This window comes from Eptesicus fuscus, chromosome 11 (genome assembly GCF_027574615.1).
Source record: "Eptesicus fuscus isolate TK198812 chromosome 11, DD_ASM_mEF_20220401, whole genome shotgun sequence".
NCBI classification, from domain to species: Eukaryota; Metazoa; Chordata; class Mammalia; order Chiroptera; family Vespertilionidae; genus Eptesicus; species Eptesicus fuscus.
The window spans coordinates 72,366,206-72,379,716 of record NC_072483.1 but is presented as its reverse complement, the minus strand read 5'-3'; the positions used below and the strand labels follow the sequence as shown (position 1 = coordinate 72,379,716).

At 56.3% G+C, this 13,511-nt stretch overlaps 2 protein-coding genes across 2 annotated transcripts; both read right to left on the bottom strand.

Moving 5' to 3' along the window:
- Positions 1–209: 209 nt before the first annotated feature.
- Positions 210–3,744, bottom strand: FEV (FEV transcription factor, ETS family member). Its single transcript, XM_008145154.3, has 3 exons — positions 3,546–3,744; positions 2,736–2,810; positions 210–796 (listed from the first exon to the last, which is right to left on the bottom strand). The coding sequence occupies exons 1-3, from the start codon at positions 3,595–3,597 to the stop codon at positions 210–212; spliced, it is 714 nt and encodes a 237-aa protein (XP_008143376.1). The 5' UTR covers positions 3,598–3,744.
- A 4,670-nt stretch (positions 3,745–8,414) lies between these two features.
- Positions 8,415–10,446, bottom strand: CRYBA2 (crystallin beta A2). Its single transcript, XM_008145271.3, is given in 5 exon segments — positions 8,415–8,533; positions 8,536–8,561; positions 9,045–9,088; positions 9,090–9,188; positions 10,309–10,446. Coding segments are annotated over 5 exon segments (426 nt in total).
- Positions 10,447–13,511: the final 3,065 nt, after the last annotated feature.

The following is a 13,511-nucleotide window of genomic DNA, read 5'->3' as shown; positions in this document are numbered from 1 at the left end:
AGGTGGGGTGAGGGGAATCAGCTGTTAAAGGAAGATTGAGACGGTTTCAGATCCCTTCCCCGGGGGGCCGGGGCTGGGTGCAGCGAATGGAGTCAAATCTGAAGTCAAAGGAACGGTGGGGAGGCGTGGGGACTCCTCCCCAGGACGTAGATGGGGTTGAGCGCGGGTCTGGGCGTCTGGGGGAGGCCTCGCGCCACCCCGCCGCCTGTCTAGTGGTAATGGCCCCCCAAGTGCGAGGCGGCGGCTACGGCGCCGAAGGGCCCGGGCGGGGGCTGCAAACCCGGGCTGGGGTAGAGCGCAGCGGTGGCGGCGGCGGTGGCGGCGGGGCCCGGGCCCGGCCAGTAGGAGAAGCCGGTGGGCGCGACGCCGGCAGAGGCGGCCATGAGGTTGAGTTTGGAGAGGCCGGGGAAGGGCAGCGGGGCCAGGCCGGCCGGCAGCTTGTAGAGTGCGCCGTCCTGGGCTGCGGCAGCCGCGGCAGCCGCGGCGGCGGCGGCCTGGGCGTGCGTCGGGGGCGGCTGGCAGGCCTGCGCCAAGCCCTGGAAATCGAAGCGGTAAGCGTAGCGCTTGCCGTGCACCTTGCTCATGATGTTCTTGTCGTAGTAGTAGCGCAGCGCGCGGCTCAACTTGTCGTAGTTCATGTTGGGCTTGCTCTTGCGCTCGCCCCAGCGTCGCGCCACCTCGTCTGGGTCCGTGAGCTTGAACTCGCCGTGGCCACCCTCCCACGCGATGCAGCCTGCGTTGGCACGGTCCGCCAGCAGCTCCAGCAGAAACTGCCATAGCTGGATCTGCCCACTGCCTGCGGGGAGGGGGTCGTCAGCCACAGGCGGGATGGGGGGGGGGAGGGGCTGCAGGTGGGGAAAGGGGTGAGAGGAGATGGGACACCGACCCAGCTGGAGCGGCTGGCCAGGGAGGGGCTGATCAGCAAAGCTGTCCTAGTCGTGACCGCGCTTTTCCACAATGGAAACACAGCCCGCACTTAGGAGGACGAAGCCCCGCCAGCGCCTGGCTTTGTGAGAACTGGGAGCAAGGGTGAAGCATCACCTCCTCTGCATGGAGGCAGCCGTGCAGCAAGACAGTGGGCTCCCTAAGGTGAGCAAGGACAGGCTAGCAGCCCCTGTGGCCACTTGGGCCCGAGTCCTCATTGGAGCAGACAGAGCCTGCACCACCACCGGAGGGTAGCCTGCCCAGGTGTTTAAACTGCCCCATCCCAGCTGGACCACATTCGGAGAGCCAGAGAGAGGAGAGGACCGTGCAACAGGACCCCCGGGCCACTGGACAACGCCCAGGCATACAGCCGTTCCGCTGGCCGCCTGAGGTGGGGAAGAGGTGGTAGCTGGTTTCTTTGCGGAGCCACTCAGACAGGAATGGGGACAGGGGCCCGCTAGGCATGAGAGAAGGGGCAGCCTCTGAAGGCTCTCCCCCGCTCCTCCCCCCACGGTCTGGTGCGCAGAACGCTGCGCTGGCGCTGAATAGGCTGGGCCTCTTTTTCGGAACAGGCGGGATTCCTGGCCTGCAAAGTTGCCATACTTCCCCGGGAGGTGCACAGCTCTGAGGAGAGGGGGTGAGATGGGAAACCACCGCACTTAGCTCCCTGCCTTCTCTCATCTTTGGTTCACCTCCAAGCTCTTCTGCCCTCTCCCTATTCTGGGGTTGTTGGAAGCGACAAGGAGGTTTTCCCCCCAGACATTAGTGTGAGGAGAGTCAAATGCCCCAGGACTCCCACTCCCCTGTCTTGGAGCCTCAATCAGACAGGCGGAGACAAATCTTGATATACACCCACCTCCCACCCCCTTTTAAAATAAAATGGATTTTCCTCAAAGTCTGATTTCATCCTATCGAGCCTGGGGAACCTCTTTTTCTTTTTCAATGACTCGCTCAGAACCCAGACGCTGCTCCCCATAATTTCAACCCCCAATCCCTCCACAAGAGTCCAGAGAGGAGCTGCCTGGCTCCAGGGAGGGAGCATTGGGTTTTAGGTCAGAAGCAAAGGAGGGTTTGGGTAAAAATGTGCAGCTCGTACAGATGCTGAGCACCATCAGAGGCCTAGAAACACAGTCCTGATGGAAGTCCTGTTCCCTTTTGAATAAAACTGTTGCCAGCCTTGTTTTTATGATTACTGTAACCATGACATTTAGGGTACCGACTGGATGGGGAGCTGTAGGGAGGCTTTGCCTGGAAGGCCAGCCAAGTCCCACCAGCAAGGCAAAGCAGAAGGTAATGCAGCCACCTGCGGAGAGCTGGCCTTGAACATAGGAATCCACAGCAATGGCCCAGGGGACTTGGTGGGAAAAGCCTGGCCGCTGGGGGTCAGTGAGTCAGGTAGGCGCTGGCCCAGGTGCTAGTGGTCAGGGAGTAAATCTTCCGGTCTCTTTGCCCAGTGGTGCCGGGGCCTTGTGCTCCTGTTGCTAGCAAGGAAAGGATGCCAAGAGCCTCAGCCCTGTCCCCAAAGAGTGAGTGGGGGCCAGGATCCTCTCCCTCAGCCCTGGCCTGCAAGTCCAGCGCTGAGACTTGGAAGATGCCGGAGCTCAGGCCAAGTGAATGCCCCCCCCCCCCCCCCCCCGCCCTCCATCCTTCCCACAATTATGCCCGGACCCTCCGATTCCTAGAGCCCTGCAGTGCACATCCCTTCCATCCTCTGTTCTGGTAGCGGTGGCGCCTCTCCTTTTCTTGGGTGGATGCCCTGGCTCCCGTCCTCTGACTTCGCCCCCGCCCACCCAGTCCACCAGCCAGCTCACCTTTTTGTACCGCAGGGCTCAGCGGCCCCCACCCCGGGCTCTTCCCCTCCTTGAAGAGACCTTCTCCGACCGGATCTGTGGCAGCAGAAGAAAACAGTCAGAGGGACCTAGGCGGAGGTTGTGGGCTTGACCCAAAGGGCCCTGGGGCCAAGGCTCCAGGAGGGGTGCCTTGGTTCCCGGCGTGAGGCTGGGGGCCCCAGCTGCCCGGCTCCTCCTCCCGGAGCCTGGCCCGGGCGCGCGCCGCGCCGAGCCCCTCCATAACGCCCAAGTCAGGAAACGCGTCCAGGAAAAAGGAAATCCGCTTTCCGAACGGGCCGGCGGGAGCCTTATAAAGCGGAGGAGCCGGGACTGCGCCTGTCGAGCCGGAGCGCCGGGAGCCCATCGGAGAGAAGAGGAGGGCGGAAGGCTGGGCCGGTGGGAACGCTGGGAGCACGGAGGTGAGGAGCCACGAGGGTGCAGGGGCGGCGCCCGGCGGACTACAACCTCCCAGAGCTGCACGCGCACCGGTCCCCGCCACATCGAAGACCGCTGTTCCCCCTCCAGGCTCTTTCAGCCCCCGAGCTGGCGCCCTCGGCCTCCCCGTCTCCCAATCTGCTCACTTCGAGTCTTCTAGACCTCACAGGAAAGCCCCAAAAGCTCTCCATCTGTCTTTACCGTCCTCCAAAGCCCTAGATTGCTCAGTCCTTCCAACGACCCGAATCTCTGGACTGCGCCCCTTCCCTTGGACCCCAACACTCCATTTCCCACGCCCCAGATTAGACTTCCAGCCCCGGGTCCCGGTGCCTCCAGCCCCCAGCTGGTCCCTGGTACCTGGCAGGTACATGTTGATCAGCAGGGGCTGGGAGGCGCCGCTCTGTCTCATCGCCGCCCGAGGCTGGGTGGTGGGAGGTTGGGGGGGGGGTGAAAGAGGGGGGACGCGTCAGGCTTTGCGCTCTGGGGTACTGATCCCCGCCCGATGCGACCGCGGGTACTTGGGAGATGAAGACAGCGCCAGGTCCGGCAGGGCCTGGCGGGAGGGGGCTGGCCGGGCGAGGCGGGGATGGAGGGGGTCCTGGAGCCACGCTCCCAGCTACCAGGCAGCTTGGAACCCTCCGGCCCCAGGCGCGGGCAGGGGCCGCAATTTCCGTTTTAATTAAAGCGCTGTCGCCTCGGCCCCCGGGACCCCGCCCCCGCCCCTCTTATCGCCCCATCGCAATAAAGTCTCCAACACGCCGTGCTGCAGCCAAGCGCACCCGGCAGCCCCCCGCGCCCCGCAGCCCGGAGACGCGCGGGGGATGGGCCTGGGCCTCGCGCCCTGACAGGGGTCAGGAGCGCGTTTCTTTTCCGCCTCCCTGACTCTTAGCAAACATCGGTGGGGTGGAGTACACGGCCCCACCTCGGACCTTCAGGGCCACAGTTCCTGCTACCCAACCATTCCCGCCCCCCTCACCGCTTCACTCTCCTCCCCCTTCCTCCTCCCACCCCCACCCGGGTTCCCGTCTCCAGGCTGCGTTATCTGCATCTTCACTTTTAAATTTCCGCTTCCCTCCCTCTCTCCTGTCGCTACGCTCCCGGGTCGGGCAGCCGTAGCTCCTTTTATCTCCGAATCCCTCCTCCCCAAGCCTTCTCCCTCCTCCTCCTCTCCCACTCTCCGCTCTTCCCTGGAGACCCAATCTCCTCCCCTGTCTGCCTTTCCAGGGCTCCCAGGCCTCTGGGCCAGCGCTGGGCGTCTTCCCCACAACTGCTAGTGGGTTGCCCCTCCCTGCTTTCTGGGTCTCTTCTTCCGTTTAGTCTCTCCTACACCCATCTCTCCTCCTGCCTCCACTCTTTCTCTCCCTCCTGTCTCTCTCCTCATTTTCTCATTAATTTGTGGCATACAGTAAGCTCATGAGCCCCCTTCCACTTCCACCATAATGACTGCTCTCCCAGTCTTCCCATTCCGTGTTATCCCAGCCTACACCAACTGCTGCCATCCTGGTTATCCCTAGATCAGTTGGGAATTGGCACCTTGCTCTTACAAGAGTAGAGGGGCTAAAACAGGGTTGTGTACTGTACAAGGCCCCCAACTCAGGGGGAGTGGAGGCTGAAATCCACTCTGGAAAAGCGGCAAAGATGCTGATTGTGTATTAGCAAAGCTGATGTGGTTCCCAGGTGGCTTGGAGGCTCTTGGCACCTGTGGGTCTTCCTAACTCTGGATAGGCTCCCAAGGAGGGGTGCTGGCTAAAGGTTCTGGGCCAGGAGCCACTTGATGCCATGAATCGCCTGGTGGCTACTATTGGAATTGGTACTCTTGAGGCCTTTTTCTCCCACTACTTGAGCTCAGGAGGTAATGAGGCCTGGAACTCCAGGGCACATGGATTAGAATAGGCAAGTTTTATGTAGGATCCTGGTTCTGGGGTGCCTGACTGAGAATGGCTGGAAAGTCTAACGTGGTGGGTTCTTGCTGTTATGCCAGAGTGTTTGTCCTTACTGGTGGAGGGTGTAAAGATCCAAAGGAGCCATGGGGGAGTGTAGGATTCAAAGACTAGGGGGAAATAGGGGGCCCCAGGACCCCAGAGGATCCTAGAGGGACAAGGATGGGGGCTTCAGTATAGGGATGTGGAATCCGGTGGGAGCAAAGGTGAGAGGTTGGGATGCTCTTTGAGGACCAAACTCAGGGCTTCACAGGAGCGGAGGGCCTTGAGGGTACAGCCTAAGGTCCAATCCTCCCCCTTCCTCCCCCCCCCCTCCTCCTCCTTCTTTTGATAATCCTCACTGGAGGGTATTTTTCCATTGCTTTTTTAGAGAGAGTGGAAGGGGGGGGGGGCAGAGACAGAGAGAGAGAAACATCAGTGTGAGAGAGACACATCAATTGGTTGCCTCCCGCATGCACCATGACCAGGGCCACCAGGCTGGGGATAGAGCCTGCAGCTGAGTATGTGCCCTTGACTGGAATCAAACACCCTCCCCCTTCAGTCCGAGGGTTGATGCTCCATTCCCTGAGCCAAACCGCCTGGGGCACAATCCCTCTTCTTCCTGTTTTCTTATCACTTCCCCAGATAGAAAATAAGGAGCAGGTGGTCAGAGCTGGGAGACACCAAGGTTCAGTCACTTAATGCTCTCATTAGAGAGGCTTCCCAGAGTGAGCAGTCTATCCAGACATCCCAACCCTGAACTGGTGATGGGTCAACATCTCAGGTTCTAAGCCGCTGCCTCACTGAGGACTCAGGTGTTAAAAGGGTAGGTGGAATGCAGGAAGAATTTGTGTGGGTGTGGGATGAGGGGTAAGTGGGAGGGTAGAGGGTAGAAAGGTGTGTGTGGGGGGGGGGGGGGTGGCAGATGAGAGTTGTCCTTTAACCCCATCTGGATATTGGCTGCACCAGTAAGGAATTGTCCTCCTCCACCCGCTTTGGCCTTTGGCTGAGTGCAGCCAATGAGCAAGTTCCACGCAGGGTGCAGGTCCCACAGGGTCCTGCAAACCATCAGTCTGCCTGGAATGGGCCTCTGCAGCCCCCACACCTTTGTTGTCAGTGTGGGGAGCAGAGTCCGACCCCCAGGTCTGGGAGAACAAAAGTTTGCTACAAATATTAGCTTCCCCAACTCCCTTGTACAGGTGAGGACACTGATACTTAGAGACAGATAGTGCCCTGTTCAGGGTCACACTGACAGTTTCTGAAGCCATCTTGCTCTTTCCAGCAGCCACAGACGTTCCCAGAGAGAGAACAGTTCAGCTGATGGTAGAGACCAGATCTCCCTTTGCCCATTGTCTGCTTCCCAAAACAGGGAGTGGGGAGATGGGCTGCTGGGCTCTGAGGCCAGTTTGTCTGGGTTCAACTCTGGGTCTCATTTCCTAGTGTGACTTTTGGAGAAGTTACATAACCACTCCACCTTAGTCTCTTCATCTGTAAAATGGGGATTATAGTACCTATTACACAGGATTATAAGGCTTATACAACACATGGTGACTGCTCAGACAAGGCTCTCTCTAATCATTTAGCTATTGTTACTGCTACTATCCCCCAAAGAGACAGTTAGAAGCCTGTGTGACTAGACAGGAACCCCAGGCTCCTTTGGGGCCCAGAAAGGTTTGGAGCTTTTCTGAGGCCTGAGGCTTTAAGCCACAGCTCAAGTCAGCCTCCACTTAGCATGGATTGGGGTCAAAAGCCCTTGTTCAAGTCACCAGTTTCTTCATTGGTGAAATGGATGAAGCACGCAGTGTGTTAGGAGAATCATCTGCAATAGACCCCACCTGGAACTCTGTCCCTTGGTTTCTGGACCTAACTCTGGGATCCATGGGAGGACAGGGGAAGGAAAGGGGGCTCCTAATTGACTGCCCCAGTGCTTTTCCATAACACCACAAGCATTTTCAGGGGGTTCTCATTGAATCCTCCAAACATCCCTGTGACACAGATAAGGCAGGGATCACTAGCCCCAGTTTACAAAAGAGGGAATCGAAGCTCAGGGGTGGTATGTGATTGGGTCTGACTTCTGGTGTTCTGACTTCTAGTTCAGGGCTCTTCCCGCAGGGAGCAGATGCCTGACTTTGCACAGCTGGACCCGTGGGGCCTGCCAGGTCCAAGTCTGACTGTTTTTTCAACATCGCCCTGCCTCCCCTTGGCTGGGGCAATGATCTGAGCCACCCCTCTGCATTGATAAGCCCACTAGGGGCTGGAAAACACAAGCATTCCTGAGGGAGGGACATAATGAGAGGAGTCCCCAGAGCCTTGGAGGCCCTGCCTATGTGGGACTGAGGGTGTTGTTACCTGGACAAAAGAGGAAACTAGGAAGAAACTACATTGGTGGCAGGGGCTCTGGTGGCTGCTGCCACACTCAGTCCTGCCATGTCTGTTGGTTTCTGCTGCCTGCTCCATAACACAGGCTCACTGTAGTCAGTGACTGAGGGGTTGCCTCTCCAGCTCACCAGTTCTCCTAAGAGTGGGAAGGAAGAGGAAGAATGAAGAGTGAGTTGTTTGGAAAGGATGGGTATGAAAATGCTTTGTAAATGCTGGAGTTCAAACAATGTGAGGGATCGTTATTATTCAGACAAAGGGTCTGGAGGCTCTGCTCAGAGAGAGGAAGTCTCCCCCTTAGAAGGTCCTGGTAGCCAGTGAAACCTCCCACTAATTCCTCCTCTCACACTCTTGCTCTTCTATAAGGCAGAGATTTTATAAGGTTGGGAAAAGGATGCAGGCTTCTCCAGCCAAAAAGGGAGGTAGGTGACAATAAAGACTGGAAAGGCCTTAGGGGTTAAAGAAGAACCCAACAGAGCTCCTGCACAGGGATCCTGCCCTGCATGATGGTGCCTGGCCCAGGACTGAAATGCAGCATTAAACCCTGCTGTGGAGCTGTGCACACTCCAACCAGGAGATAGCAACAGTGCCATTTGGCCACAATGCCCATCCCAAGCTGATGGGCCTTTACCAAGGAGTGGTGTGGGACTAGTTGTAGTTAACAGGATACCCAAGGCTCTTACCAGCCATTTCCTCTCAGCCCCATGAGTCTAGCAGCTAGACTAGCCACACACATCCTAATTCAGTTATGCTCCATAATCAAGGGTCCTGGAGCCCGAAGGGAGAGGCAGGTTGGCAGGGAAGGACCCTCAGAAAGATGAGGATAGATATCACAAAGCAAGACACCAAAAAAAAAAAAAAAAAGAGGCAAGAGGGCAGGTTCAGAGGGGTTTATTGAGGGTCTTCAGGAGAGGTGTTGGGGCCATAGGACCTATTGCTGAATTCTTTGAATGGACTACAGCTGCCCAGTATGGACCTGCATGCTGAGTTCACTATAGTTATGGAACTCCCTGCCATGCTGGTTCTGCTCCAATACATACTGGTAACCCTGTAGCCTGGGTACTGGTAGGCCACCCACCTAGACCAGTGAGGGCAAAGGGTGGTAAGTAGGCTCTGCCCCTGCCCCATCAATGTCCTCAATTAGTAGTAATCCTCCTTTCACAGTTCCCAACCCCCAGGTCCAACACCACTGCTTCAGTTTTTCCTACATAGATCTCTTTCTGCCCTGCTCACTGCTCCACATCTTCCTATCACCTTCCTGACCATGTCTCCTATTCCCGCCCACCATTTGCCTCCTCATCCAAGTTTTTAATATTTTCCCTGTCCCTATATTGTTCCCCTGACTCCTATGACCTGCCCCCTCCCTCCCAGACAATCTCCTCCATCTCAATTTCTTCCGCTTCCCTCCAAGTCTCCCATCCCCTCTCTTCCCTCTGTCCTCCAGTCTTCAACATCTCGTTTACTATGTCTTTTAGCATGCCCATTACCTTTCCTCACTCTCCTTCCTGGTCCCATTGCCTCCCTGTTCTTCTCATCTCCCTATTCCAGTCCCAGGACTCAAGCTTCAGAGCTGACTTTAAGGCAACCCACATCCTTACTGCCCCAAATCCATGGAGGATAGGGATAGGTAGTCATCACTGTGTTCAAACTTGCAACCCTGAAAGTTGTGCCCCTCAAATAGTGTCATGCAGCTGTCACTGTGGTTCTGAGGCACAGAAAGGTAGAAGTCAGCCCTCCAAAGAGGTGTTAATGGGTACATTCTCAGCACCACTCCTCCCCTCCCCCCCCCACACACACACCACTGCCAACACAGGTTGTGCAGATAATTAGGCTCCACAAACACTCCTGGCAGTTATTCCATTAGCTTCCTAGCAGCCTGAAAAGTTGTGGTGCTCAGAGATTCCCAGTCTGGTCTCTTCTATGGCTTTGGATTGAGGTGGTGAGACTGGAGGGGGTGTCCCAAAGACCTTTCCAGGTCAGGGCTAGAAAGCATCTTGTGACATTGGCCTGTTTTTCATGAGGAAAAATAGAAGTCTTGAGAGAAGTCTGGTCCATTAATGAAGACAGTTTCCCTAAGGGCCTCATTGACTAACCCTATCTCCTGCCCAGAACCCTGGGCAGCCCAACTAATGGTTTGGATGGCAGAATCAGAACAGATAGGCCAGGACATCAGTGTTGGTTTGGTCTGGGCTTCCATAGTCCCAGGTTCTTCCCCCTGAAAGGCTCCTTGGTCTCCTGGAATGGAGAAGCTTGGCAAAGTCAGCACCTGCTCTCTGCCCTCCACCTCCCAGTCCCTGGCCTCACAAGTAGGGTACCTAAGTCAGCACAAATAGGAGGTGAGATCCTCCCCTTTAATATTTAATTTATTACCAACCCTTTCACCACAACACACACACACACACACACACACACACACACACACACACACTGACCTTTCTAAGCCTTGATTCCTGGGTTGAGTTCTAAGTCTCATCTGATCCCCATTTCCACACTAATAGCAGCCACCCAGACCTCACAGGGCTGCGTGATGACAGAGGCACTCTCTCACTCTTGCCCACAACTGGATGTTAGAAACCCCATGCATCTCAAGACTGGCATGGACTCGGCGCTGTCTGTGGTGCTGATTTTCACGTCTGGCTTAGGCCCACAATCCAAACTTAAGGACAGCCCTCTAGTTCTGGGAAGTAATGCCACTACCACCCATCTAAGAGAGATGTGTTTACACACCCCCAGCAAGTGGTTGTCCTTTTGGAGGCAGCATGGTGGGACCAGGGCCTGGATCCAGGAGCTAGGAGGCAGAAGAAGAGGGGGAGGGCCGTGCTCACCCCGCAGAACACAGACCGGAAAGAGAGCAGCTGGTCTCTGTGGTGGCTGCCACTGTTGTTCCAGGCGCTCCAGCGAGAATGGTCACTCTTCTCTAGAATGAATTGCTGTCCCTGGAAATTGGGGTACTCATAGGCCATCCTGGGGAAAGATAAGGGGAGCAGGGAAGCATCTGCCCAGCAGCACTATTTCCTCCCCCTGCCCCTTGTTGCTGTGATTGAAAAGATTGAGAAACCGATCTTTTCCTCTGATCCCGGGCCCTTTCCCTGACGCATCCACTGCATGACAAACCAGCTCCTCTTGGGCTAAAAACCCTGAACAGGGTTTGAGGGGTCCAGACTTCCAGCTCAGTGCCCTTAGGGTGGACCGAATTTTCCAGCTTACAAAGATCACCCAACCAAGTGCTTCTACATCAAGAATTTAGATGTCTGCAAAAGTAGGTGTAGGAACCCTACTGCACCCCAACCTGCATAGCAACTTATGATAACAACAGTCAGCTCGCATGAGGGCCCCAGGCTCTCGGAGACCAAGGTGGAGCCAGTGGAAGAGATTTGGCTCCTTTTGTTAAAGGAAGCACAGAGCCATCTAACTTTGTAGAGAAAAACTTTGGAGAGGAGATTAAACTGGGAACCTCTTCATTGTTCAAGCTGGCCCCACAGCGCCCCCGCCTCTGGAGCAAAGGTTACCTTTTCACTTTTATCCTTTTAGCTCGCACTCTGTCCTATGACTGGTCTTGAGGCAGCTGGGGATTTGGGGGAGGCCAGAGGGTTTCCTGTGTTGGTGGGTGTTTATCAGGCAGGCCTTACAGACTGGGGAACGGAGGGCTGAGAGATGATGTCTCAGGCTCGGAGTGTGGACTAGGGGAGCCCAGAGCCCCCAGCCCAGCCCAGCCACGTCTGTGCGATCACTCACACTCCGCGTTCCACCTTGATGATCACTCAGCAGCAGACCGTGGCGGCCCTGGAGTCCTCTTCCTTTCGGAGTGTGAGGCAGGCGGACTCCAGCCGGCCTGGCGCGGGGTGCAGCTCATGCCGCTGTGGCAAGAAGGACAGGACCAAGCGCCCAGCATCTCGCGAACCACCTCCGGAGTCAGGCCCAGGCCCATCCAACCCGGGTTAAGGGTGAAGGCCCCGGGGTCTGGACCCGGGTTGCTAGTGGCTTACCGTCATGTCGCCCTCCCCCGCCCTGAAAAGACCCTGCCCCAGACGGAATATTCACCAGGTGGATGGCGCAGTGCTGACGGAAATGGAGAGGCTGCGCAAGGGCCAGGCGTGCGGGGCTTTATACTCAGCCTCGCCTCCCTCCGCACGCCCTCTCCCGCTGGGCTGGGGAGAGCTGAGTCAGCGGGCAGGCTGCGGTCAGCTCTGCTGTCCCCTGGGGAGCCGAGGCCTTCCCCGCAGCCGCGGATCTGGCCCCGGTCCTCGGAGATTACACTACAAAGTGCGGAGGCACGCGTCCCGCGCACCCTGCAACCAAGGGTGACTCAGCTTTTTCTTTCTGGGAGGCCAGAGCCAGGCAGGATGCCCGAGACCTCGAGCAGAACACGCCTTCCCTGGCCCAGACCCTCGGGACTAGAGACCAGGCTATCCAGTGGCCCGCTGAAACTGCGCATTTCTGACTGGAGGCACGAAAGTTCTTCCCAAGGTCTAACGTCCACCTTTTCTTCTGCCCTAGTTCGAGGCCTCTCTTTTGGGCGACGCTAGGGTAGACAGGCTCCCCGAAAGGACTCTCCTCACACCCTTCAGTCTTCTTTTCCCTGTAAGATCCCTCCATCGCAGCCTCTTTCCTCCCAAATTGAGTTCCCAGATCCGCGCTGTGTTCCTGGATTTTCTTGAGCTGAGGGGCAGAGAGGGGCGCAAGGCAGTGCTGAGCGCAGGAAATTTGAACCGCCCAAGGGAGGGCTCGGATTTACAAAGCACCTAGAATAATAGTAACTAAGGAAGTGGCTAGAGTGGTTACCAGCCGCCTGACAGCTCCAGGGACTGGGCTGGGGTCCCTTCCTCTCCCTGAGAGCCAGCAGCTGATCACTGCTGGCTAGTTCAGGCCAGACGCTCTGCTCGGAGCTTTACATGCGTGATCTCAGCTAATTCTGACACCATATCCGAGAGGTAGGAGCTGTTCTTGCCCTGCACTTCACAGAAGCAGCAGCTTAGGAAGGTCCTGCGGAATGTGGTGGAGGAGGTGTCCCAGCTGAGATGTGAACCTGGAGTTTCTGTTTTGACGGAAGGTCCTAGGCCCTCGCCCCCAATCCCAGGCCAGTTGGGGCGAGGGAAGAGAGGCGAGAGTGGGAGAGGAAAGGAGGTGAAAGGCTTGGGGCCCCAAGGAAGACATTTCCTCCCAACTTGCTGCAGGATTTCTAACCACACAGCTGAATTCATTCCCACATCCGTGCCCTTGCACTTGCTGTTCCCCTTTACCTTGAGTGTCTTAGTCACACAATCTTGGCGTGGCTGACTTTCTTGGCATGGGTGACCCTGCTCCCGACATTTACTGTCCATCACATCACCCTGTTTTATTTGTAGCATTTGTCACCCTGTAAATTTGTCTTTTTCATTTTTTGGTTTATGGGTGTGCTAAGTGTCTTCTTTTAGACAAATGTAAGCTCCATTTAAGCAGGCTGTGTCAGTTTTGTTATTTTCAAACCTTAGCACCATGCTGGACACAAAGTAGGCTCTGAGTAAAACCTGAGTGAGTGAATAAGGTGGTGAGGTTGGGTCAATTGTCCAATGGGAATTCTACAAGGTTTGCCCATTCTACCAAGTTCCCCACCCTGAAGTTCTGGGGTGCCAAGAACAGGTGCTGTGGGCAGCCAAAATCTCCCCTCCCCTGTGTCTCTTTTTTACTGGTGAGGAATTGCTCTTGAGGATCACAATGCATGTTGAAGGTGAATGTCCTACAACATGGGGAATAAAGTCCAAGTTAGGAGGGTGTAAGTCAGAGCAGGGACACCACAGCCAGGTTTGATTGCCCAGTCCCCTGACTCCCTGTCCTGGAGGAGGTTTGGAGAGACACAAATAGACCATACTTTCTCCAAAACCATAAGGAGGAAATACAAACTATCAAGGGAGGCAAGAACCAGTCCTGGACTCTGTGTCCTGGCCTTTCGCCTTGGCTTCCCAAGTCGGCACTAGGGCAGCAGTGCGAAGTGAGGAACACAATTTTTCTTTCCCTCTTTTCTGCCTTTCTCCCCTATCTCTATTGGAGA

Coding starts and splice junctions, on each gene's coding strand:
- FEV (XM_008145154.3), bottom strand. CDS start 3,597: ATGAGACAGAGCGGCGCCTCCCAGCCCCTGCTGATCAACATGTACCTG. Junction 2,811..3,545: donor GATCAACATGTACCTGCCAG/GTACCAGGGACC, acceptor CTGCTGCCACAG/ATCCGGTCGGAGAAGGTCTC. Junction 797..2,735: donor GAGCCCTGCGGTACAAAAAG/GTGAGCTGGCTG, acceptor CCCTCCCCGCAG/GCAGTGGGCAGATCCAGCTA.